The sequence below is a fragment of the Somniosus microcephalus genome, chromosome 7, assembly GCF_052327205.1.
Source record: "Somniosus microcephalus isolate GS21.2 chromosome 7, FLI_Smic_1.0, whole genome shotgun sequence".
Lineage (NCBI taxonomy): Eukaryota > Metazoa > Chordata > Chondrichthyes > Squaliformes > Somniosidae > Somniosus > Somniosus microcephalus.
The window spans coordinates 112,945,084-112,967,532 of record NC_140993.1 but is presented as its reverse complement, the minus strand read 5'-3'; the positions used below and the strand labels follow the sequence as shown (position 1 = coordinate 112,967,532).

Below are 22,449 nucleotides of genomic sequence, written 5' to 3'. Positions count from 1 at the left end.
GTCAAATTTTGTATCTTAAAATATTCTTGTAAAGTGCCTTGGGATGTTTTACTATGTTAAAGGTGCTATATAAATACTTGTTTAGTTATGTTTTTAAATCACAGTTTTAAATGGTTTAAAATAGGATTGCAAGTCCAGACACAAGTGAATTTAACTTTTTTGGCAGATGATTTCCCCCACTCTCACTGGTGTCTCCCTGAATATATTGTTGTTTGTACCTGAGCCCATCTCTTTTTTGAAAGAAGAATGTAATGGGTTGCTTCTGACACCAACTCTGCAGTTTTAGATTGACCAACAGGAAGCGGGGTTGATGAATTGATTTTAATTGGGGGCTATTTGGATACTTTACCATTTCAGATTGGATGACAACTATTGAAGCGGGTTACACTTTGTGTATAATTGTACAGGAGTAGCAGTCACTGTTGCGATTCAGAATTGTAATTATGATGTGGCAAGAGCTCGAAAGCAGCAACTGGGGTCATGAATTTGCAACAATAATCAAATCTGTGCAGTATTGTCTTTAATATAGTGTTTGGATTATTCGATGTCATAAAATATTTATTGGCATTTGACATTGTATCAATACTGCAGACTAGAAAGCAGGGGAAGTATTGGTTTTTAAGACAAAAAAATAGAAATTCTAGGATAAGCACCTGGAGTATTTATATACCCATTTGCAAAGATTTATTCAGTTCAAAATAACTCTATAATCAAAGCAATAAATGACATGGCTGTTTTGTCATCTTCCTCCAGTCAATATAATTGGAAAAAGCATGAGTAATCCTCAACATTTGAAACTCTAACCTGGTCAACCTGTGAAACATTTTTGGGAAGTGAAATTTACAGCAACTGAGTTGTATTTGTTGGCATGCGATCAATACACATGGGTTTGCTGTGCTTAGTACATGAAGATGCGCTGTAATCTGTTGTCGTCCAGATCTGCCTGAAAGGCATAAATTAAAGAATTGGGCCAATGTTAAGGATCAGTGTTGAATCATCAGTTTAAAGATTCTCAGTTGTTGGCCTGAGAACATTTCTCTGCTTAGAGTTGGCTGTCATTTTTTGTCTTTTAATACTCCTGTGAAGCGCCTTGGGACGTTTTACTACGTTAAAGGCGCTATATAAATACAAGTTGTTGTTGATGCAAACATCTTCCTTTAGGCTCATTAAACTGTAGTTTAGCTTGTAAGTATTTTCAAATTGTGGGGTATCAGTCATGTTGATTGTTGTAGCTAAATGATATGCAGCCATTTCTCTTCAGATCATGTTTTCTGTCTGAAATAACTTGGAAATCTAGAGTTTTGTCTATATTTAAAATATTCGCTTGTCTAATTTGAGATGTCTGAGTCAAACCTCCACTTCAGGATAGGAGAACCAGCAAGTTAATATTTGAAAATTAAAATAAGCTAAAACAAATATTAGCTTGCTGGCTTTCCTATCCTTCTGTCTGAGCTGGAATTCTGACAGATAAAAATTGCATCCAAAGACTGATTTAATAACTTTTAAAGAAAAAAAATCAATGACTTGCAGGACATTAAGGATTGACTTGGTTGTGCAATTGAAGCTTTTTTTTTGTAGTGACAGCTGCTGAAATCGCCAATTTCTGGTCTTATAGCAGTGCCCTCTGGGTAAAGTCAGACCATGATAAACTTATGCTACAGTTAAATACAGGAAGGCCACAGAAACCTCTGTGGTTAAGCATGTCTTGCTGGTAATAGCTTTGTGGTTATTGGATGTTTTGTTTGCTGAACAGTTGGTCAAAATAGTATTTTTAATCTGAATTTTTTTGTATTTGGGTATGTCTGAGGATATTTGCATGATTCAATAGTTAGAACCTTGTTTAAAGTCTGCGGTTAACTCGGCTGCTGGCTGATCTAGTTATGCTCAAACATGTTAGATCATGCTCTCTACGGTGATAAACCTAAAATTTGCAGAGGATATTGCCATAACATGTCCCCGTGACTTTCCATGGAAAGCTTCAAACTAAGTTTAAAAGGAAAATTAAGCACTTAAAGTTTTGGCATGAGCTGGTGATTATAAATATTTTGAAGCTGATTGAGTTATTTTGTCTGGAACTTATTTTATAATGTGCCATGTTACTTTGTTACTATGGGAAATGTTTTGAGTGTTCTAGGGTTTTTTTCTTGCTTTAAAAGAAAAATTAGAACGATGGCAAAAAACGAATGGATAACCCAGAAGCAAGCTGCATTAAAAGCCCGTTGGGCCAGCATGACTCTGGTGCATCAGTACTGATGTGCAGTAAATGCCATGCAACACTGGAGTCAATACCATCTATGCAGTTTCACAATACTTGTGGTCCTTTCCAAACAAGTGTAAGAAAGAATGAACTTGCACTTATGCAGCGTCTTTCACAACCTCAGGATGTGCTAAAATATTTCACAGCCAAAATGAATTGCATTTGTAGTGTAGTCACTGTTGTAATGTAGGAAAACATGTTGGCCCGGAATTTGCGGTCAGCGGCGAAGTGACAATGATCACTGCTGACCTCGCAAAAAGCTGCCCACAAGATCTCGCAATCTTTGTGGCGAAAACTTGAGCTTTCTCAATGTTAATTTTATTGTAGCACTGTCTATAGGGTATCTGCAGCGTACAGCAGCAGTGATGTCATCAAACTGTCTAAGCAGCCAATCACATTGAACAATTCTCACAGACCGTAAAAAAGCTTTTATCATTCACTTTTGAATTTTTTTTTTTTTTTTTAAAGAGTGAAATAAGGGTTGACACATACGATTAAGGTAGAAGCTGACATATAAGCAAATTCAAATTTAAAAAAAAAAAAAAAAAAATATTTTAAAACTCTAGTAATTTTTACCATAACATAAGAAATAGGAGCAGGAGTAGGCCATTTGGCCCTTCGAGCCTGCTCCGCCATTCAATAAGATCATGGCTGATCTTCTACCTCATCTCTACTTTCCTGAACTATCCTCATATCCCTTGATTCCCTTAATATTCAAAAATCTATCGATCTCTGTCTTGAATATACTCAACGACTGAGCCTCCACAGCCCTCTGGGGTAAAGAATTCCAAAGATTCACCACCCTCTGAGTAAATAAATTTCACCTCATCTCAGTCCTAAATGGCCGAGACCTTATTCTGAGACTGTGACCCCTGGTTCTAGACTCCCCAGGCAGGGGAAACATCCTCCCTGCATCTACCCTGTAAAGCCCTGTAAGAATTTTGTATGTTATAATGAGATCGTGTCTCATTCATTCTTCTAAACTCTAGAGAATATAGGCCTCGTCTACTCAATCTCTCCTCATAGGACAATCCCCCCATCCCTGGAATCAGTCTGGTGAACCTTCGTTGCAAGTATATCCTTCCTTAGGGAAGGAGATCAAAACTGTGCACAATACTCCAGGTGTGGTCTCACCAGGGCCCTATATAATTGCAGTAAGACGTCTTTACTCTTATACTCAAATCCTCTTGTAATAAAGGCCAACATACCATTTGCTTTCCGAATTGCTTGCTGTACCTGCATGTTAACTTTCAGTGATTCGTGTACAAGGACACCCAGGTCCCTCTGAACAAATCTCTCTCCATTTAAAAAAAAAATACTCTGCTTTTCTATTTTTCCTACCAAAGTGAATAAGTTCTCATTTCTCCACATTATATTCCATTTGCCATGTTCTTGCTCACTCACTTAGCCTGTCTATATCCCCTTGAAGCCTCCTTACATCCTCCTCACAGCTTACAAAGCTGGGTGGGAATGTATCATCAGCAAACTTGGATATATTACATTTGGTCCCCTCATCCAAATCATTGATATAGATTGTGAATAGCTGAGGCCCAAGCACTGATCCTTGCAGTACCCCACTAGATACAACTTGGCAACCCGAGAATGACCCGTTTATTCCTACTCTCTGTTTTCTGTCCGTTAACCAATCCTCAATCCATGCTAGTATATTACCCCAAATCCCATGAGCCCTAATTTTGTTTAATAACCCCTTGTGTGGCACCTTATTGAGCCTCTCCATAATGGAGAAATTTAACATTTCACAAATATAAAATTAGTTTTTCACAGCCAGAACGGTTGCTCAGCATTCGTTCTTACTCAGAACAATTCAATTCAATTCAATTTTATTTGTCATATATGCAACAGACGTGTGTACTGCACAATGAAATGTTGATTTTTACGAGTCCTCCCAACATTGGAATAAATATGGCATAACAATGACAAAACTAATAGAAATACTAATAGAAAGACAGTAATAATAAATAAAACAACAGTAATAAATAATAATAAATTAATCGTTCATGAGTCTTATGGCCTGGGGGTAGAAGCTGTTTCGAAACCTGTTGGTACGAGACCGTATGCTTCGGTATCTCTTACCGGACGGGAGCAGGGCGAAGAGGTTGTGGCTGGGGTGACTCGCGTCTTTAATGATTCTCAGGGCCTTCCCCCGGCACACCTCTGGGTAGATATCCTATATTTTTTAACGGCGTGTAAAAAAAAAAAAAAACCCAGTTACACCTCATTGCACAGGGTTTAACTTTTATGGGATTTTTAACACCGATTATTAGAGCAGAAAAGGGGAACTTTTCATCAGTTCAAGTGATTTCAGTGATTGCCGGCTATGGGGAGTTTCACAGCGCAGCCTGTGGCAGAGCAGGGACTGACTGACCGCAACTTCAGGATTTCCGCGTTTACCTGCACATGCACTAAATCCTGAAGTTACGATCATTTTCAGAGCGGTAATGACGGTGAACGCTGACCGTTTCGCTGCCATTCGCACCGTAAAATCTGGGCCATTAATTCAGCCTGTTAATTTTTCTGCTTTGTAAAGACATGGGTAAGGATGTTGGATCTGCAATTATACAGAATACTTCATTAGTGATATGAGCTATTGTGCTTAGTGCTATTTTATAACTTTTTTTGTTCTTCCAACACATTAAATGATGCATATCGAATAGAGTCCTCTATGTGCCTGAATTCTACACAGTAAGAACAAATTATCTCCACTGTTCATCACTTTATGAAATGCACTCTATGGTGTGTTGTTTTGCAAATTGAACTGTATATAGGAACAAGAGTAGGCTATTAAGCCCATTGAGCCTGTTCTGCCATTTAATTAGCTCATGGCTGATCTGTATCTCAACTCCATTTACCCGCCTTTGATCCCTCTTGCTTTATAAAAGTCTGTCAATCTTAGTATTGAAAATTTCAATTGAGCCAGTATCCACAGCCTTTTTGGGAAGAGTTCCAGATTTCAGCTACCCTTTGGGTGAACAAGTGTTTCCTGATTTCACTCCTGAATGGTCTAGCTCTACCCCCTTGTTCTGGAATCCACCACCAGAAGAAATAGCTTCACTGTTTCTACTCTATCGAATCCTTTTATCATTTTAAACACCTCAATTAGATCACCCCTCAACCTTCTAAACTCAAGGGAAGATTGTAGCAGTTGTGCACAATACATATTTATTCAGAATTCAGGTAGGAAATACAGAAATTTTTACAGTGATTACACTAGCAGACTTGCATATTTTAAAACCATATTTGCCTTGAACGAATATACTTAAAGCTAGAACTGGCAAATCTTCAGCTGATGCTCTGGCAGCTCCTGAGTCCGACCACAGGCAGAATGGAGATTCAAACTCTTGAATTTCTGATGATAAAGCTTTTGAATCTGACATTTGAGCTTCTTAAGGCCATCACTCTTTTATAATAGAGGAACTGAAATATTCCAAATTGTTAACCTGTAAGATTATAAAATGAATGATAGTCTCTTAATTTGAAGTCACGTAATTCGAATAATCTAGAGGTATAAATATAAGACAGTCACTAATAAATTCAATAGGGAATTCTGGGTAAAGAAATTTCTCCGAAGAATGGTAAGAATGTGGAACGTGCTACCACAAGGAGCGCTTGAGGTGCATAGCATAGATACATTTAAGGAGCAGCTAGATGACCACATGAGGGAAAATGGATATGTTGATAGGGTTAGATGAAGAGGGGTGAGAGGAGGCTCTTGTGCAGCATAAATGCTGGCATAGACCAGTTGGGCCGAATGGCCTGTTTCTGCGCTAAATTCCCACTGTATTGCTTAATTCAAATTACTGCATAGTTCATTTTATTTAAGCATGACTCACTTTGAATTTTCATGAGTAGACTATATATGCAGAATAAATTAAGTTGAATGATTGTCATTGAAATGTCCTCTTAACTATAAACAAGCTAGTGATTTTATCTGCTGTCTTTGCTAATGAAAGGTAACTATTCTTCTTCACAGGGGAAACCGTGGAAGGGATTCGTGAAAACGATTTGGTTTTGCTTCATTCCTGTCGACAATGGACAACTATTACTGCCCATAGCTTGGAAGAGGGTCATTATGTGATAGGGCCAAAAATAGAGATTCCTGTCCATTATGGAGGTAAGACTTCCACCAAAACAGCTAATCTGCTTAGTGGCAGTTGTTGACTGTGTGTTTGACAATGATTATATCAGGAATATTTCTCTACATGAGCAGAACCAAAATCTGTTAGACTTATTGCTACACTACTGTGTGGGCTGCTAGAACCCTGCTCAGAAAGGAGACAATCAATTTCCATAGGAGCTATGGTTTGTGATGACTTTTACATAGGAACAGGTGTAGGCCATTCAGCCCCCAAGCCTGTTCGCCATTTAATTAGATTCTGGCTGACTTGTATCTTGACTGCGTTTACCCGACTTGGTTCCATATCCCTTAGTACCCTTGCCTAAAAAAAAATCTTATTAATCTCAGTTTTGAAATTTTTAATTGACCTAGCTTTAACAGCTTTTTGGGGAAGAGAGTTCCAGATTTTCTTGAACAGGCAATTGATTAAATAAGTAATATTCTTTGATGCAATTCTGATCAGACATATGTAGGCTACATTAACATCCACAAAATCCCTTTTTTTTCCCCAAAGACAGAGGATATCAGTCTTGAATTTGAAACTTGATATAGTAATGATCCCGCACTATGCATTATGTATGGCAACAAGCAGGATTCCCGAAGAAGCTTTGAGTATGTGTAACAACAACAACTTTTATTTATATATCGCCTTTAACATTGTAAACCGTACCACGGCGCTTCACAGGAGTGTTATAAAAGAAAAAAATTTGACAAGGAGCCACATAAGGAGAAATTAAGACAGATGACTAAAGCTTGGTCAAAGAGCTAGGTTTTAAGGAGCATCTTGAAGGAGGACAGAGAGGCGGACAGGTTTAGGGAGGGAATTCCAGAGCTTCGGGCCAAGGCAGCTGAAGGCACAGCCACCAATGATTGAGCGATTAAAATCAGGGATGCTCAAGAGGGCAGAATTAGAGGAGCGCAGATATCTCCCGGGGGGGGGGTGCGTTGTGGGGCTAGAGAGATAGGGAGGGGCGAGGCCATGGAGGGATTTGAAAACAAGGACGAGAATTTTAAAATCAAGGCGTTACTTAACCGGGAGCCAATGTAGGTCAGTGAGCACAGGGGTGATGGTGAACGGGACTTGGATGCGAGTTCGGACACGGGCAGCCGAGTTTTGGATGACCTCAAGTTTGCGTGGGGTAGAACATGGGAGGCGAGCCAGGAGTGTGTTGGAATAGTCAAGTCTAGAGGTAATAAAGGCATGGATGAGGATTTCAGCAGCAGATGAGCTGAGGCGGGGCGGAGACGGGCGATGTTACGGAGGTGAAAATAGGCTGTCTTAGTTATGGCGAAGATGTGTGGTCGGAAGCTCATTTCAGGGTCAAATATGACCCCAAGGTTGCAAACAGTCTGGTTCAGCCTCAGACAGATGTTAGGGAGAGGGATGGAGTTGGTGGCCAGGGAACGGAGTTTGTGGCGGGAATCGAAGACAATGGCTTCGGTCTTCCCAATATTTAATTGGAGAAAATTTCTGCTCATCCAGTACTGGATGCTGGACAAGCAGTCTGACAACTTAGAGACCGTGGAGGGGTCGAGAGAAGTGGTGGTGAGGTAGAGCTGGGTGTCGTCAGCGTACATGTCGAAACTGACGCTGTGTTTTCGGACGATATCTTCGAGGGGCAGCATGTAGATAAGAACTAGGATGAGGCCAAGGATGGATCCTTGGGGGGACACCAGTGGTAACGATGCGGGAAGAGAAACCATTGCAGGTGATTCTCTGGCTACAATTAGACAGATAAGAATGGAACCAGGCGAGTGCAGTCCCACCCAGCTGGATGACGGTGGAGAGGCGGTTTGAGGAGGATGGAGTGGTCAACCATGTCAAAGGCTGCAGACTAATCGAGAAGGACGAGGAGGGAAAGTTTACCTTTGTCACAGTCATAAAGGATGTCATTTGTGACTTTGGTGAGAGCCGTTTTGGTATTGTGACAGGGACGGAAACCTGATTGGAGGGATTCGATCATGGAGTTCCGGGAAAGATGAGCACGGATTTGGAAGGTGGCAACATGTTCAAGGACTTTGGAGAGAAAAGGGAGGTTGGAGATGGGGTGGTAGTTTGCAAGGACCGAGGGGTCAAGGGTTGGTATTTTGAGGAGAAGGATGATGATGGCTGATTTGAAGGAGAGAGGGACAGTACCTGAGGAGAGAGAACCGTTAACAATGTCACTTAACATGGGACCCTAAAAAGGAAGTTGAGTGGTCAGCAGTTTAGTGGGAATAGGGTCGAGGGAGCAGGAAATGGGTCTCATGGACAAGATTGGCGAGGCCATGAAGGGAGATCGGAGATAAACTGGAGAAAGATGTGAGTTCAGGGCTAGGGCAGTGGGGAACCTTGGAGGAAGTTTGGCCCGGTGGGCTAGGGGAAGGAAGGGAAGTGGCAGGGGCAGCTGATCGAATGGTCTCAATCTTAGAGACAAGGACGACCATGAGCTCCTCACACTTGTTGGAGGTGCAGGTGGAGGAGATGGGGAAAAGGGTTTAAGAAGATGGTTAGCAGTAGAGAATAGAAGCCGGGGGTTATCTTTGCCTTGGCGAATGATCTTGGAATAGTGAGCAGTTTTGGCAGATGAGAGCAGGACTTGATGGTGCTTTGTGGTCCAACCAGGTCTGGCGGTGAAGGTGAATGGCTAAACCAGTTGTCCGCCATATTCACTCAAGTCTGCATCCCTTGGACTTGAGGGAACGAAGATGAGGGCCGTACCTGGGGAACAACCAGGGTGAGGGAGAGTAATGGTTTTAATAAGGACTAGGGCATCAAAGGTGGTGGTGAGGGTGTGGTTGAGCAGATAGGTAGCTGCAGAAATGTCATGGTGAATGGAAGGCCAAAGGCTGAACAGTTGGGATTTTGTAAGTGCAGTTGTAAGAGTGTTGGGAGATAGTTTTTTCCAGGGTGGGTAGAATAACTAACGCAATTCTACCTTTCATTTAAAAAAAAAAAAAAAATAATAATACCTTTAACATAATAATACTGATGCTGTCAGAGCCACAAATTTGCATGTAGGCAGATTACGCAAACTGTGGTTGTACTTTCTGCCTACTGCAGCCTGATTACATTTCTTAGGCAGCAGTGTTGGACCTGATGGATGTTAGCTATCACTGTAGCCTGGCTATTCTGTGGAGCGGTGCAGAAGAAGAATTTAATAATTTGCGAACTAAGCTTTTAGTGCCAGCATTGTGGTTACCTTAAATATGTTTACACCTGTTTTCTTAATTTTTTTTTTTTTTTTTTTACATAATTTGTCCCTCGATGAGAAATGTCCGTGCTGGGCAATAGGACATTTCCATTTCACTCCCCCCAGTAGCAGCATCAAGCACTCGTGCATTAGTTGCAGGATAAATCTCCTTGTATCTCCCCATACAATGTGCTTTAATCCAACCTCAATGAGCAATTCCCACTGCACCAATGCGACATTCCATGTTTCCCACATCAGCCATCAAATTAGAGATAGTTTTACACCCATGCTCGGGAATAAGTCTGCCCAAACTCATTTCACGGAGGATTCTTGCATTGTTTTGGCTTGGATTTGTTGCAGCCCTATAGAAATGGGTATTGATTACAGTAGTTGTACAGTAGTTGCCTTTAGCAATCCTGAGTGGCTTCAACATAACTTGAGAATTAATTTAGCAAGTTAGCTGATCTACTAATACTCATTTCTTAAAACATCCTAAACTTCCTATTTTCTTGGATCTTTGAGACATACCAGACTGAGTATGGGTGAGTGGTTGCTCTCCGATTGACTCCAGTGCTAGAATATGTGTGAGCAGCCTGGGCTTTCCCTCTCCCAAACTGGAATCTATTGCAGTCGGGGGCATTTTTCTCCCTATCGGGCAGTAATTCCCTTTTGTTCAACATTTCCTGACGGCATGCCTGAGATTGGTAACTTATGATGTAAGGAATCACATCTTAACATTCTGTGACACACACTATATTGGGGTTCAAGTTCACTGTCTCACTCAGTACTCTCACCTTGGATATGTTGTCCCCTTGTAGTTAGTAATGGTTATATTGCAAGGATTTCATCTGATTGTGGAACTGTTCTAGTTCCTTAAGTTATACTAATGTATTGGGGAATGAACTCTAAAGTTAGGATATTAGATATCAAGATTAGCTGATGAGCTATAGGACAATGCTGAATACTGCTTATCTGTCAAATTGCATTTACTGTACCTTGCTGAAGTGGCTTTGTGAGAAGTAAAGTGCAATAAGGCTATACAATATTGTCTGCTGTCTTTTGATTACATATGTTTTCAATTTACTAGAATCCTTTCTAGGAAAACTCTTGCAGTATTTAGAATTGTATAAGAACATTTTAGTTTCCCTGATTTATTTGTAACTGCTGTGACTATAATTTAGTTATCTATCTCAATTGCCCAGCTAGAAAGTAGTCTTCGGTTGATGTGACTAAACTGTTCTGTAACCTATACTTTGACCACGCTCGATCAGCTCCGATGGACGGGTCACATCGCCCGCATGCCCGATACGAGACTCCCAAAACAAGTGCTCTACTCGGAGCTCCGACACGGCAAGAGAGCCCCAGGTGGGCAGAGGAAACGCTTCAAGGGCACCCTCAAAGCCTCCTTGAAAAAGTGCAACATCCCCACCGACACCTGGGAATCCCTGGCCCAAGACCGTACAAAGTGGAGGAGAAGCATCTGGAAAGGCGCCGAATACCTCTAGTCTCTTCGCCGGGAGCAAGCGGAAGGAGCAGAGCACACATCAACCCAAGCACCCCACCCACCGTCTGCCCCACCTGTGACAGAGACTGTAGGTCCCGCATTGGACTCATCAGTCACCTGAGAACTCATTTTTAATGTGGAAGCAAGTCATCTTAGATTCCGAGGGACTGCCTAAGAAGAAGAACCTATACTAGGATAGTTAACTAGGAGTGATGTGATTTGATTTGCTGAAAATCTCCCTTGATGTTGCTAATCTGATCTGTATTTAAGTGTCAGTTTACACAGTTCTCCAGCTTTATTCTGCTAAGTGGCAAATAACGAAAGTCAGTAGTAAAACGTTTGGATGGAGGAGCTAACAAATGCTGCTGTTTGCTGCTGGAGCAGTATTAATATTATAGAACTATGCCTTTATCTGGATAGTATTTCACAGTGGAATTTTTAAATTTAATCCTGTGTATTGCTAATTGATGTAGCTTTATTTTGTGATGTTAATGACATTAAAACAGATAAAATTAAGCAATTTGGAGGGGTGAAAGATTTACATATCTTCCAGCAGTCAGTCTAGCCAAGACCAGTTTGTTTGGCTGACCTAATTAGATTACAGTAGTAGCTCGTATGAGCATGTTTTAATTTTAATTTATTCTGCCCCTTCCCTATTGACGGTGGACATTTTTGGAGGGAGCTGTTTAGGCTTTTTGTGTTACTAGTAAACGCAGTCCAAGCTTTCACAGCTGATGAGTCACCTGATTGTGAGTTGCCCTCAGTGTCCTTGGAGATTTTAAATGAAATTCAGCTGGTCCACAATTGGGACAGTGTGGCATCATTTGCTGAAACTGGCTCATCCTCTAATAGCTGATTTCAGCAGGCTCCTTTGTTCATGTTGTTCTTTTATACTCACTGTTTGTGGACATGAGATCACTTTGTGCTTTTGTTCTAGAGGCTTTTGGCTCAGCACAGAAATAGTTATTTAGTGACTTTGATATGAAGAAGCTTGCAATGTCTATTTCTGGTGCCAGAACCTTGTTAGCTGAGCCTAATGACCAGACCTACAAGGCAGTCTTTTCATCTATGGTCTATCTACATAGTAGTGACAATGAGGAACTTCCATTATCCTTATATAGACTCGGATAGTAACAGTGTAAAGGGCAAAGGGCGTGAGGAATTCCTGAAATGTGTACAAGTGTGTTTCCAGCCCAACCAGCAAGGAAGCAGTGCTGGATCTAGTTCTGGGAATGAAGTGGGGCAAGTGGAGCCTGTTTCAGTGGGAGTGCATTTTGGGAACAGTGATCATAATATTTTCAGATTTAGAATAGTTATGGAAAAGAACAAGGTACAATCAAGCATAAAAATACTTAACTGGAGCGGGCTAGCTTCAGTGAGTTGAAAAGGGATCTGGCGCAGGTGAGATTGGAATCAAAAGTTGGTAAGTAAAACAGTAATTGAACAATGGGAGACCTAGAAAGAAAAGATGGTTCAAGTAGAGTAGACACGTTCCAATGAGGGGGGGGAAGGAAGGGCATCCCAAGCTAGAGCTCCCTGGATGACAAGATATAGGCTAAAATGAGACAGAAAAAGGAGGCTTATGGCAATTGTAAGGTTCATAATACAATAGAGAACCAAGCTGTATATAGAAAGTACAGAGTAGATCTAAAAATGGGAATGAAGGGCAAAGAGAAAGAGTGAGAATAGATTAGTGGCTAACATAAAAGGGAACCCAAAAGTATTAAAAAAAACGCAAATAGTGGAAGGGTGGGGCCGATTAGGGACCAAAAAGGAGATGATCTTGTGAAGGCAGAGGGCATGACTGAGGTACTAAATGAGTACGTTGCATCTGTCATCACTGGAGAAGAGGATGCTACCAATCAAGTAACAGTCAAGAAGGAGGCAGTAGCAATATTGGATAGGATAAAAATAGATAGAGGATGTACTTAAAAGATTGACAGCGCTCAAAGTAGAGAAGCCACCTGGTCCAGATGGGACAGGCTCTTGATCAACGTTCCCTCTAAACCTGCATGGCTGCGTTGCTGTCGGCCGGTCCCGCGTAGCTCAGACCAGCTTTTCCAGTGTAAAATTTCACGCATGCGCGCAACTTTAAATGGGCCGCGCAGCCCGTTAAAGGGACCGCGCACCCAAATTTAAAATTAGGGGGAGCATTGCTCTTGATCAACCTTAATTAAAAGGGGGATTTCTTAACTGGGTGGTGCAGTGGATTAGACTCTGGCCTTTCACCTCGGGAAACTGGTTTTAAATCCTGCCCCGGGATGAATATTGTGCATTTACTGACTGAAAGGGTGCGACATGAAATTGCTTTGGCCAGTTTTGATACAGTTCTTCATGGACATGGGTCCTTAGAGGAGAACTGCCCTTATTTGGCACTAATGACTAGTGGGAAATGGTCACACTAGTGTAGAAGGAATCCTCTTCTGGGTTTGGGCCCGGGGCAGAGAGGAAGATCTTTAGTCAGCATCTAATGGTGCATCACAAGTTTAGCACTGGTGCATAGCTATTTAGGGTATTCATTGATACTAAACTTGGAGTGTAAATTGGGTGTCAAAGCCCAAACTGACTGAAATGAATTGGAGTGAGACTACCACCTCAACAACAACAACAACTTGCATTTATATAGCTCCTTTAACATGATAAAACTCCTCAAGGTGCTTCACGGGAGTGATTATCAAACAAAATTTGACTGAGCCACAAAGATATTGACAGGTGGTGGTAAAGCTTGATCAGAGATAGGTTTTAAGAAGCATCTTAAAGGAAGAGAGAGAGTTAGAGAGCTTTAGGGAGGTAATTCCAGAGCTTAGGGCCGAGGCAGATGAAGGCACGGCTGCCAGTGGTGGAGCAAAGAAAATCATGGTTGAGCAAGAGGCCAGAGCTGGAGGAGGTTACAGTTGGAGAAGGGCGAGACCATGGCAGGATTTGATAACAAGGATGAGAATTTTTAAATCGTGGTGTTGCTGGACCGGGAGCCAATGTAAGTCAGCGAGCATAGGGGTGATTGGTGAATGGGAATTGGTGCGAGTTAGGACACGGGCAGCAGAGTTTTGGATGAGCTCAAGTTCGCAAGATGGGAAGACAGCATTCGAATAGTCGAGTCTAGAGGTAACTAAGGCATGGATGAGGGTTTCGGCAGCAGATGAGCTGAGGCAGGAGCGGAGACGGATGATGTTACAGAGGTGGAAATAGGCAGTCTTGGTGATTGAGAGGATGTGGGGGTCGGAAGCTCATTTTGGGATCACATATAACACCATGGTTGCGAAAGGTGGCCGGGGAGAGGGATGGAGTTGGTGGCTAGGGAATGGAGTTTGTGGCGGGGACTGAAGACAATGGCTTCGATCTTCCCAATACTTCCAGGGAAGTCTTGCTTTTCTTTGCTCTGGTGTCCAGTGCTGCAGTTAATGTGAATGTGTCCTAACGCTGTACCTCACCTTGGAGTGTGTATTGAAATGGAAAGTGTTTCATGTCCCAGTACTGACATCCTTTCCTTGATTAACATAAAATTTACTAAATATAAATCTGTCTGTCTGTCCTCTATACGTTCGAAAGTTATAGAGCGTACCTACACGCGCGTCACATCAAAAGAAAGCTTACGATTACGGACCGGTCATGGGCGTATTTAAAAAATCGTGCCCACGGTATCCCAAAAACGTTCAAAATTCCGAAAAGATTTGCTCATTAGCATTGAGTGACGTGAAGGTTGGCCAATCGTACGGTCGAGCGACCTGACAGTTGACCGACGGTTGACCATTCGCTGCATCACGGGGGCGGGTTCATTGCGCGTGCCGGGCGGGCCATCCTACAGTTGAGTGTTGAGTGACTTGACGATTGACCAATCCTACAGTTCAGTGACCTGATGGTTGACCAATCGGTGCGTGTGTGGGCGGGCCTTATCATTCTGAACCGAGGTGAGTGGCCGCCCTCTTGATTCTTCAACGATTTTTTTTCCCCACATTCTGTGTGTTAGGGAACTAAGGAAAATAACAATTTATTTGAGTTTTAAATTGTATTTAGCAACAGTAGGAAATGAAGTGATCCCCTGCCCTTCACCCGGAGGCTCGCCTACTTCGGCCATTTCGAGCGGCTGTGCCAGCGCCGGTCGCGGCCTAGAAGCCTGGGCCTTGAGTTGCGGGCCGTGCCGGGAGCCGCCGCGCACAAAACTTCCCTGCGGCATCAACAGCCCCTCCCCAGAGCCCGACCCAAAGCCACCAGGTCACCGGCCGCGGCGGCCCAGGCTCTCGCTCTCGCTCTCGCTCTCATCGCGCTCGTGCTCTCTCTCGCTCTCTCGCTCGCGCTCTCTCTCTCTCGTTCTCTCTCTCTCTCTCTCTCTCGCTCGCTCCCAGTCCTCTCTCTCGCTCCCAGTCTCTCTCTCTCTCTCTCTCTCTCTCTCGCTCCCAGTCTCTCTCTCTCTCTCTCTCTCGCTCCAGTCTCTCTCTCTCTCTCTCTCGCTCCCAGTCTCTCTCTCTGTCTCTCTCTCTCTTCGCTCCCAGTCTCTCTCGCTCCCAGTCTCTCTCTCTCGCTCCCAGTCTCTCTCTCTCTCTCTCTCTCGCTCCCAGTCTCTCTCTCTCTCTCTCTCTCTCTCTCTCTCTCTCTCTCTCTCTCTCTCTCTCTCTCTCTCTCGCTCCCAGTCTCTCTCTCTCTCGCTCCTAGTCTCTCTCTCTCTCTCTCGCTCCCAGTCTCTCTCTCTCTCTCTCGCTCCCAGTCTCTCTCTCTCTCTCTCTCGCTCCCCAGTCTCTCTCTCTCTCTCTCTCTCTCTCTCTCCCAGTCTCTCTCTCTCTCTCTCGCTCCCAGTCTCTCTCTCTCTCGCTCCCAGTCTCTCTCTCTCTCTCGCTCCCAGTCCCTCTCTCTCTCTCTCTCTCTCCTCTCGCTCCCAGTCCCTCTCTCTCTCTCTCTCTCTCGCTCCCAGTCTCTCTCTCTCTCTCTCTCCCAGTCTCTCTCTCTCGCTCCCAGTCTCTCTCTCTCTCTCTCTCTCGCTCCCAGTCTCTCTCTCTCTCGCTCCCAGTCTCGCTCTCTCTCTCTCTCTCTCTCTCTCTCTCGCTCCCAGTCTCTCTCTCTCTCTCTCGCTCCCAGTCTCTCGCTCCCAGTCTCACTCTCTCACTCTCACTCTCACTCTCTCTCTCTCTCTCAATTCAATTCAAATATCGCTTTATTGGCATGATAAGGTACATCTTATGTTGCCAAAGCATCAAAATACATTTATGGTTGAACACATAAACGCAGTTCTATTCATACAGTGTATAAACAGGTATATCCCTGAGTGTATAAATATAACAATCGCATTATTTATATATACTCTTTTCTTAGTTTACTGGTTGTCCCTCTGTTCATGGCAAGCTGTAACCTAGTGTGCCGCCAGTGCTACACAGCTTCTCTCCTCCCCCCCCAGTAGGTATGGGAGTTTTTGGTTGTCATTCAGATTTCTGAATTCAGGGCATATTTGTGAGAATTTTTGGTAGAAATTCTCCCTGATGCCCTGATATTTTCCACAGGCTGTGAGGAAGTGCATCTCTGTCTCCACTACTCCCTGACTGCAGTGAGAGCATATCCTGTCCTCTCTTGGCAACCTGGTCTGCCTGTGTCTGCCTTTTTCGATCGCTAGGCTATGCTCGCTAAGTCTGTACCCTTGTCAAGGTTTTTCTCAGTTTGTTATCCTTTACCATGGTCAGGTAATCAGCTATGTTGTATTGTCTGTTTAGGGCCAAGTAGCAATTGAGTTTGCTTTGGGTTTTTGTTGTTTCTGCCCAATATGACAGATATTTTTCCTTTTGCTTAGCGACGATTGTGTTGGGTCGAATTCTTTGTGTTACGCTGTCATTGTCCTGGGGCTGGTTATTGTTAAGTAGTGTTAGTAGTTACTTCACTGAGTCCCAGGACTAGTTGACTGAGGGTATTCTTCTTTATGGTCAGCTCTTGGCATTTCAGGGCGTCGTAGTGATAGCATTGGGGGTTGCTCATTTGTAGGTGATTCCAAAATTTGGTGGCTCTTTTTTGGATAGTGATTATTAATGGATATTGGCCTAGTTCCGCCCTGCATGCATTGTTTACTGTTTTCCTTTGAGTCCGGAGGATACTTTTACAGAATTCTGCATGTAGGATCTCAATTGGGTGTTTGTCCCATTTTGCAAATTCTTGTTGTGTTAGCGGTCCCCATACCTCACTGCCATAGAGTGCAATTGGTTCAATTACTGATTTGAAAATTTTTAGCCAAATGCTAATTGGGATTTCTATTTGGATTGATCTTTTAATGGCATAGAAAGCCCTTCTTGCTTTCTCTTTCAGTTCATTCACAGCCAGTTTGAAGTTTCCCGTAGAACTGATTTTTAAGCCCAAGTATGTGTAGTTAGTGGTTTGTTCAATTTTAGTTGTTCCTAGTGTGAAATTTATTTTGGGTCCCTGATGTTTGGATCTTTGCTGGACCACAAGGACTTTGGTTTTTTGGGGATTTATTGTCAGGGCCCAAGTCTGGCAGTACGACTCCAGCAGGTCCAGGTTCTGCTGTAGACCCTCCTTAGTTGGTGACAGCAGAACCAGGTCGTCCGCATAGAGGAGGAATTTAACCTTGGATTCATATAGGGTGAGGCCGGGTGCTGTAGATTGTTCAAGTAGTTTTGCCAATTCATTTATGTAAATATTAAAGAGTGTCGGTGAGATTGGCGAGCCCTGCTTCGCCCCCCGCCCCTGTGGGAAGTATTTTGTTTGTTTGTCTCCAATTTTAACTGCACATTTGTTGTTTGTATACATTGATTTAATTACATCATATGTTTTTCCCCCTACCCCGCTTTCGATAAGTTTCAGGAATAAACCGTCATGCCAGATGGAGTCGAAAGCCTTCTGGAAATCTATAAAGCATGCGTAGATTTTGCTTTTGTTATGGTGAACGTGTTTGTCAATTAGGGTCTGTAGGGTGAAGATATGATCTGATGTTCTATAGTTTGGCAGGAATCCAATTTGGCTTTTACTCAAGACATTGTGCCTCCTCAAGGAAGTTTATAAGTCTTTTGTTTATGATACTACAGAATACCTTCCCCAGGTTACTGTTTACACAGATGCCTCGATAGTTATTTGGGTCGACTTTGTCCCCACTTTTGTATATGGGCGTTATGAGTCCTTTGTTCCAGATATCGGGGAAGTAACCGACACTCAGAACCAAGTTGAAGAGTTTTAGGATAGCCAGTTTCCTTTTGTCGTCTGTGTGTTTAATCATCTCGTTTAGTATGCCGTCTGTCCCGCAAGCTTTTCCTGGTCGCAGGTCCTTGAGTTTTTCAAAAAGTTCTTTTTCTGTTATTATGGAGTCTAGCGGGTTTTGGTTATCTTTTATGGCAGATTCTAGCTTTGCCAGTTTTTCGCATATTTGGTGTTGCTCTGGCCTTAGTGTGTTTTTCTGGTATAATTTTTCAAAATGGTTTTCCCATGTGTCTCCGTTTTGAATGGCCAATTCATCGTGTTGTTTTTTGTGTAATGTATTCCAGTTGTCCCAGAAACAATTGGAATCAGTGGATTCCTCAATGGAGATGAGTGTATTCTTAATATACTGCTCTTTCTTGGTTCTGAGTGTGCGTTTGTATTGTGTTAGTGCCTGACAATAAGTAAGGCGTAATTCCTCGTTTTCTGGTTGTCTGTGTTTTTGGTTTGATATTTTTCTGAGTTTTTTCCTCATGTTATGGCAATCTGGGTCAAACCATTTTTCATAGTTTTTTGTTTTGGGTTTGTTCTTGCGAGCTTTCAAGTTTGCACTTGTTGCCAAATTATCAAAAATATTGTTTAGGTTATTTACTGCCCGGTTTACACCTTATTTAATGTGAGTGTATATGTTATCCAGAAAGGTGTCCAAGAGAGCTTGAGTTGATGCATTGCTAATTGTTTTCTGGTATTTTTCCGTGTCGTTTTTGCCCATCTGTACGATTTTTTGGTGTTATACAGTTTACTGGGTTGTGTTTCTATGTTGTTTGTTTCTGTCTTTTTGAGATACATAGTAATTTGACTGTGATCTGACAGTGTTGTTTGTGGTTTGACTGTGAATGCTCTGAAAGAGGATGGGTCCAAATCTGTAATCATATAGTCTACTGTGCTGCAGCCAAGAGGGTGAGCAATAGGTCGATCTTCCTAGGAGGTCTCCTATGAACCTACCATTGACAATGTACAGACCCAGGCTTCGACAGAGCTGTAGTAGCTGTTTTCCGTTGGTATTTGTCTGCTTGTCGCAGTTATGCCTGTATATCTCCCACTCCCACTCCCACTCCCCCTCTCTCTCTCTCTCTCTCTCTCTCTCTCTCTCTCTCTCTCTCTCCCCCACACTCCCACTCCCAGTCTCTCTCTCTCACATTCCCAGCCTCTCGCGCTCTCTCTCGCGCGCTCTCTCTCTCGCGCTCTCTCTCGCGCCTCTCTCTCGCGCTCTCTCTCGCGCTCTCTCTCGCGCTCTCTCTCGCGCTCTCTCTCGCGCGCTCGCTCTCGCGCGCTCTCTCGCTCTCGCGCGCTCTCTCTCGCTCTCGCGCGCTCTCTCTCGCTCTCGCGCGCTCTCTCTCTCGCTCTCGCGCGCTCTCCGCTCTCGCGCGCTCTCGCTCTCAGCGCGCTCTCGCTCGCGTCGCTCTCGCGCGCTCTCGCTCTCGCGCGCTCTCGCTCTCGCGCGCTCTCGCGCGCTCTCTCTCGCTCTCGCGCGCTCTCTCTCGCTCTCGCGCGCTCTCTCTCGCTCTCGCGCGCTCTCTCTCGCTCTCGCGCGCTCTCTCGCTCTCGCGCGCTCTCTCTCGCTCTCGCGCGCTCTCTCTCGCTCTCGCGCGCTCTCTCTCGCTCTCGCGCGCTCTCGCTCTCGCGCGCTCTCTCGCTCTCGCGCGCTCTCTCTCTCGCTCGCGCGCTCTCTCTCGCTCTCGCGCGCTCTCTCTCTCGCTCTCGCGCGCTCTCTCTCTCGCTCTCGCGCGCTCTCTCTCGCTCTCGCGCGCTCTCTCTCTCGCTCTCGCGCGCTCTCTCTCTCGCTCTCGCGCGCTCTCTCTCTCGCTCTCGCGCGCTCTCTCTCTCGCTCTCGCGCGCTCTCTCTCTCGCTTCTCGCGCGCTCTCTCGCTCTCGCGCGCTCTCTCTCTCGCGCGCTCTCGCTCTCGCGCGCGCTCTCTCTCGCTCTCGCGCGCGCTCTCTCTCGCTCTCGCGCGCGCTCTCTCGCTCTCGCGCGATCTCTCTCGCTCTCGCGCGCTCTCTCTCGCGCGCTCTCTCTCTCGCTCTCGCGCGCTCTCTCTCGCTCTCGCGCGCTCTCTCTCTCGCTCTCGCGCGCTCTCTCTCGCTCTCGCGCGCTCTCTCGCTCGCGCGCTCTCTCGCTCTCGCGCGCTCTCTCGCTCGCGTGCTCTCTCTCGCTCTCGCGCGCTCTCTCGCTCGCGTGCTCTCTCTCGCTCTCGCGCGCTCTCTCGCTCTCGCGCGCTCTCTCTCGCTCTCGCGCGCTCTCTCTCGCTCTCGCGCGCTCGCTCTATCGCTCTCGCTGCGCGCTCGCTCTCGCGCGCTCTCTCTCGCTCTCGAGCGCTCTCTCGCTCTCGCGCGCTCTCTCTCGCTCTCGCGCGCTCTCTCTCGCTCTCGCGCGCTCTCGCTCTCGCGCGCTCTCTCGCTCTCGCGCGCTCTCTCTCGCTCTCGCGCGCTCTCTCGCTCTCGCGCGCTCTCTCGCTCTCGCGCGCTTCTCTCGCTCTCGCGCGCTCTCTCGCTCTCGCGCGCTCTCTCGCTCTCGCGCGCTCTCTCGCTCTCGCGCGCTCTCTCGCTCTCGCGCGCTCTCTCGCTCTCGCGCGCTCTCTCTCGCTCTCGCGCGCTCTCTCGCGCTCTCTCTCGCTCTCGCGCGCTCTCTCTCGCTCTCGCGCGCTCTCTCTCGCTCTCGCGCGCTCTCTCTCGCTCTCGCGCGCTCTCTCTCGCTCTCGCGCGCTCTCGCTCTCGCGCGCTCTCTCTCGCTCTCGCGCGCTCTCTCTCTCGCTCTCGCGCGCTCTCTCTCTCGCTCTCGCGCGCTCTCTCTCTCGCTCTCGCGCGCTCTCTCTCTCGCTCTCGCGCGCTCTCTCTCTCGCGCGCTCTCTCTCTCGCTCTCGCGCGCTCTCTCTCGCTCTCGCGCGCTCTCTCTCTCGCTCTCGCGCGCTCTCTCTCGCTCTCGCGCGCTCTCGCTCTCGCGCGCACTCTCTCGCTCTCGCGCGCTCTCTCTCGCTCTCGAGCGCTCTCTCTCTCGCGCTCTCTCTCTCGCTCGCGCGCTCTCTCGCTCGCGCGCTCTCTCGCTCTCGCTCTCGCTCGCTCTCGCGCGCTCTCGCTCTCGCTCGCTCTCGCGCGCTCTCTCTCGCTCTCGCGCGCTCTCTCGCTCTCGCGCGCTCTCTCTCGCTCGCGCGCTCGCTCTCGCTCTCGCGCGCTTCGCTCTCGCGCTCTCTCTCGCTCTCGCGCGCTCGCTCTCGCGCTCTCTCTCGCTCTCGCGCGCTCTCTCTCGCTCTCGCGCTCTCTCGCTCTCTCGCTCTCGCGCTCTCTCGCTCTCTCGCTCTCGCGCTCTCTCGCTCTCTCGCTCTCGCGCTCTCTCTCTCGCTCTCGCGCTCTCTCTCGCTCTCGCGCTCTCTCTCGCGCTCTCGCGCTCTCGCGCGCTCTCTCTCGCTCTCGCGCGCTCTCTCTCGCTCTCGCGCGCTCTCTCTCTCGCTCTCGCGCGCTCTCGCTCTCGCGCGCGCTCTCTCTCGCTCTCGCGCGATCTCTCTCTCGCTCTCGCGCGCTCTCGCTCGCGCGCTTCTCTCTCGCTCTCGCGCGCTCTCTCTCGCTCTCGCGCGCTCTCTCTCGCTCTCGCGCGCTCTCTCTCGCTCTCGCGCGCTCTCTCTCGCTCTCGCGCGCTCTCTCTCTCGCTCTCGCGTGCTCTCTCGCTCTCGCGTGCTCTCTCGCTCTCGCGTGCTCTCTCGCTCTCGCGTGCTCTCTCGCTCTCGCGTGCTCTCTCGCTCGCGCGCGCTCTCGCTCTCGCGCGCTCTCGCTCTCGCGCGCTCTCGCTCGCGCGCTCTCGCTCTCGCGCGCTCTCGCTCTCGCGCGCTCTCGCTCTCGCGCGCTCTCGCTCTCGCGCGCTCTCTCTCGCGCGCTCTCTCTCTCGCGCGCGCTCTCGCGCGCTCTCGCGCGCTCTCTCTCTCGCTCTCGCGCGCTCTCTCTCGCTCTCGCGCGCTCTCTCTCTCGCTCTCGCGCGCTCTCTCTCGCTCTCGCGCGCTCTCTCTCGCTCTCGCGCGCTCTCTCGCTCTCGCGCGCTCTCTCTCTCGCTCTCGCGCGCTCTCTCTCTCGCTCTCGCGCGCTCTCTCTCTCGCTCTCGCGCGCTCTCTCTCTCGCTCTCGCGCGCTCTCTCGCTCTCGCGCGCTCTCGCTCTCGCGCGCTCTCTCTCTCGCTCTCGCGCGCTCTCTCTCGCTCTCGCGCGCTCTCTCGC

At 46.5% G+C, this 22,449-nt stretch overlaps 1 protein-coding gene across 3 annotated transcripts in view; it reads left to right on the top strand.

The window, feature by feature from the left end:
- The window catches only part of garem1 (GRB2 associated regulator of MAPK1 subtype 1), a 152,879-nt gene that overhangs the window by 5,133 nt on the left and 125,297 nt on the right, over positions 1-22,449 (top strand). For 2 of the 3 annotated variants that reach the window (XM_085992851.1, XM_085992852.1), the window contains exon 2: positions 6,249-6,389. In XM_085992851.1, the coding sequence (XP_085848977.1) occupies positions 6,249-6,389 (141 nt within the window). Of the gene's footprint in view, positions 1-6,248; positions 6,390-22,449 lie in introns of those variants that run through there. The other variant, XM_085992853.1, reaches the window with a different exon arrangement.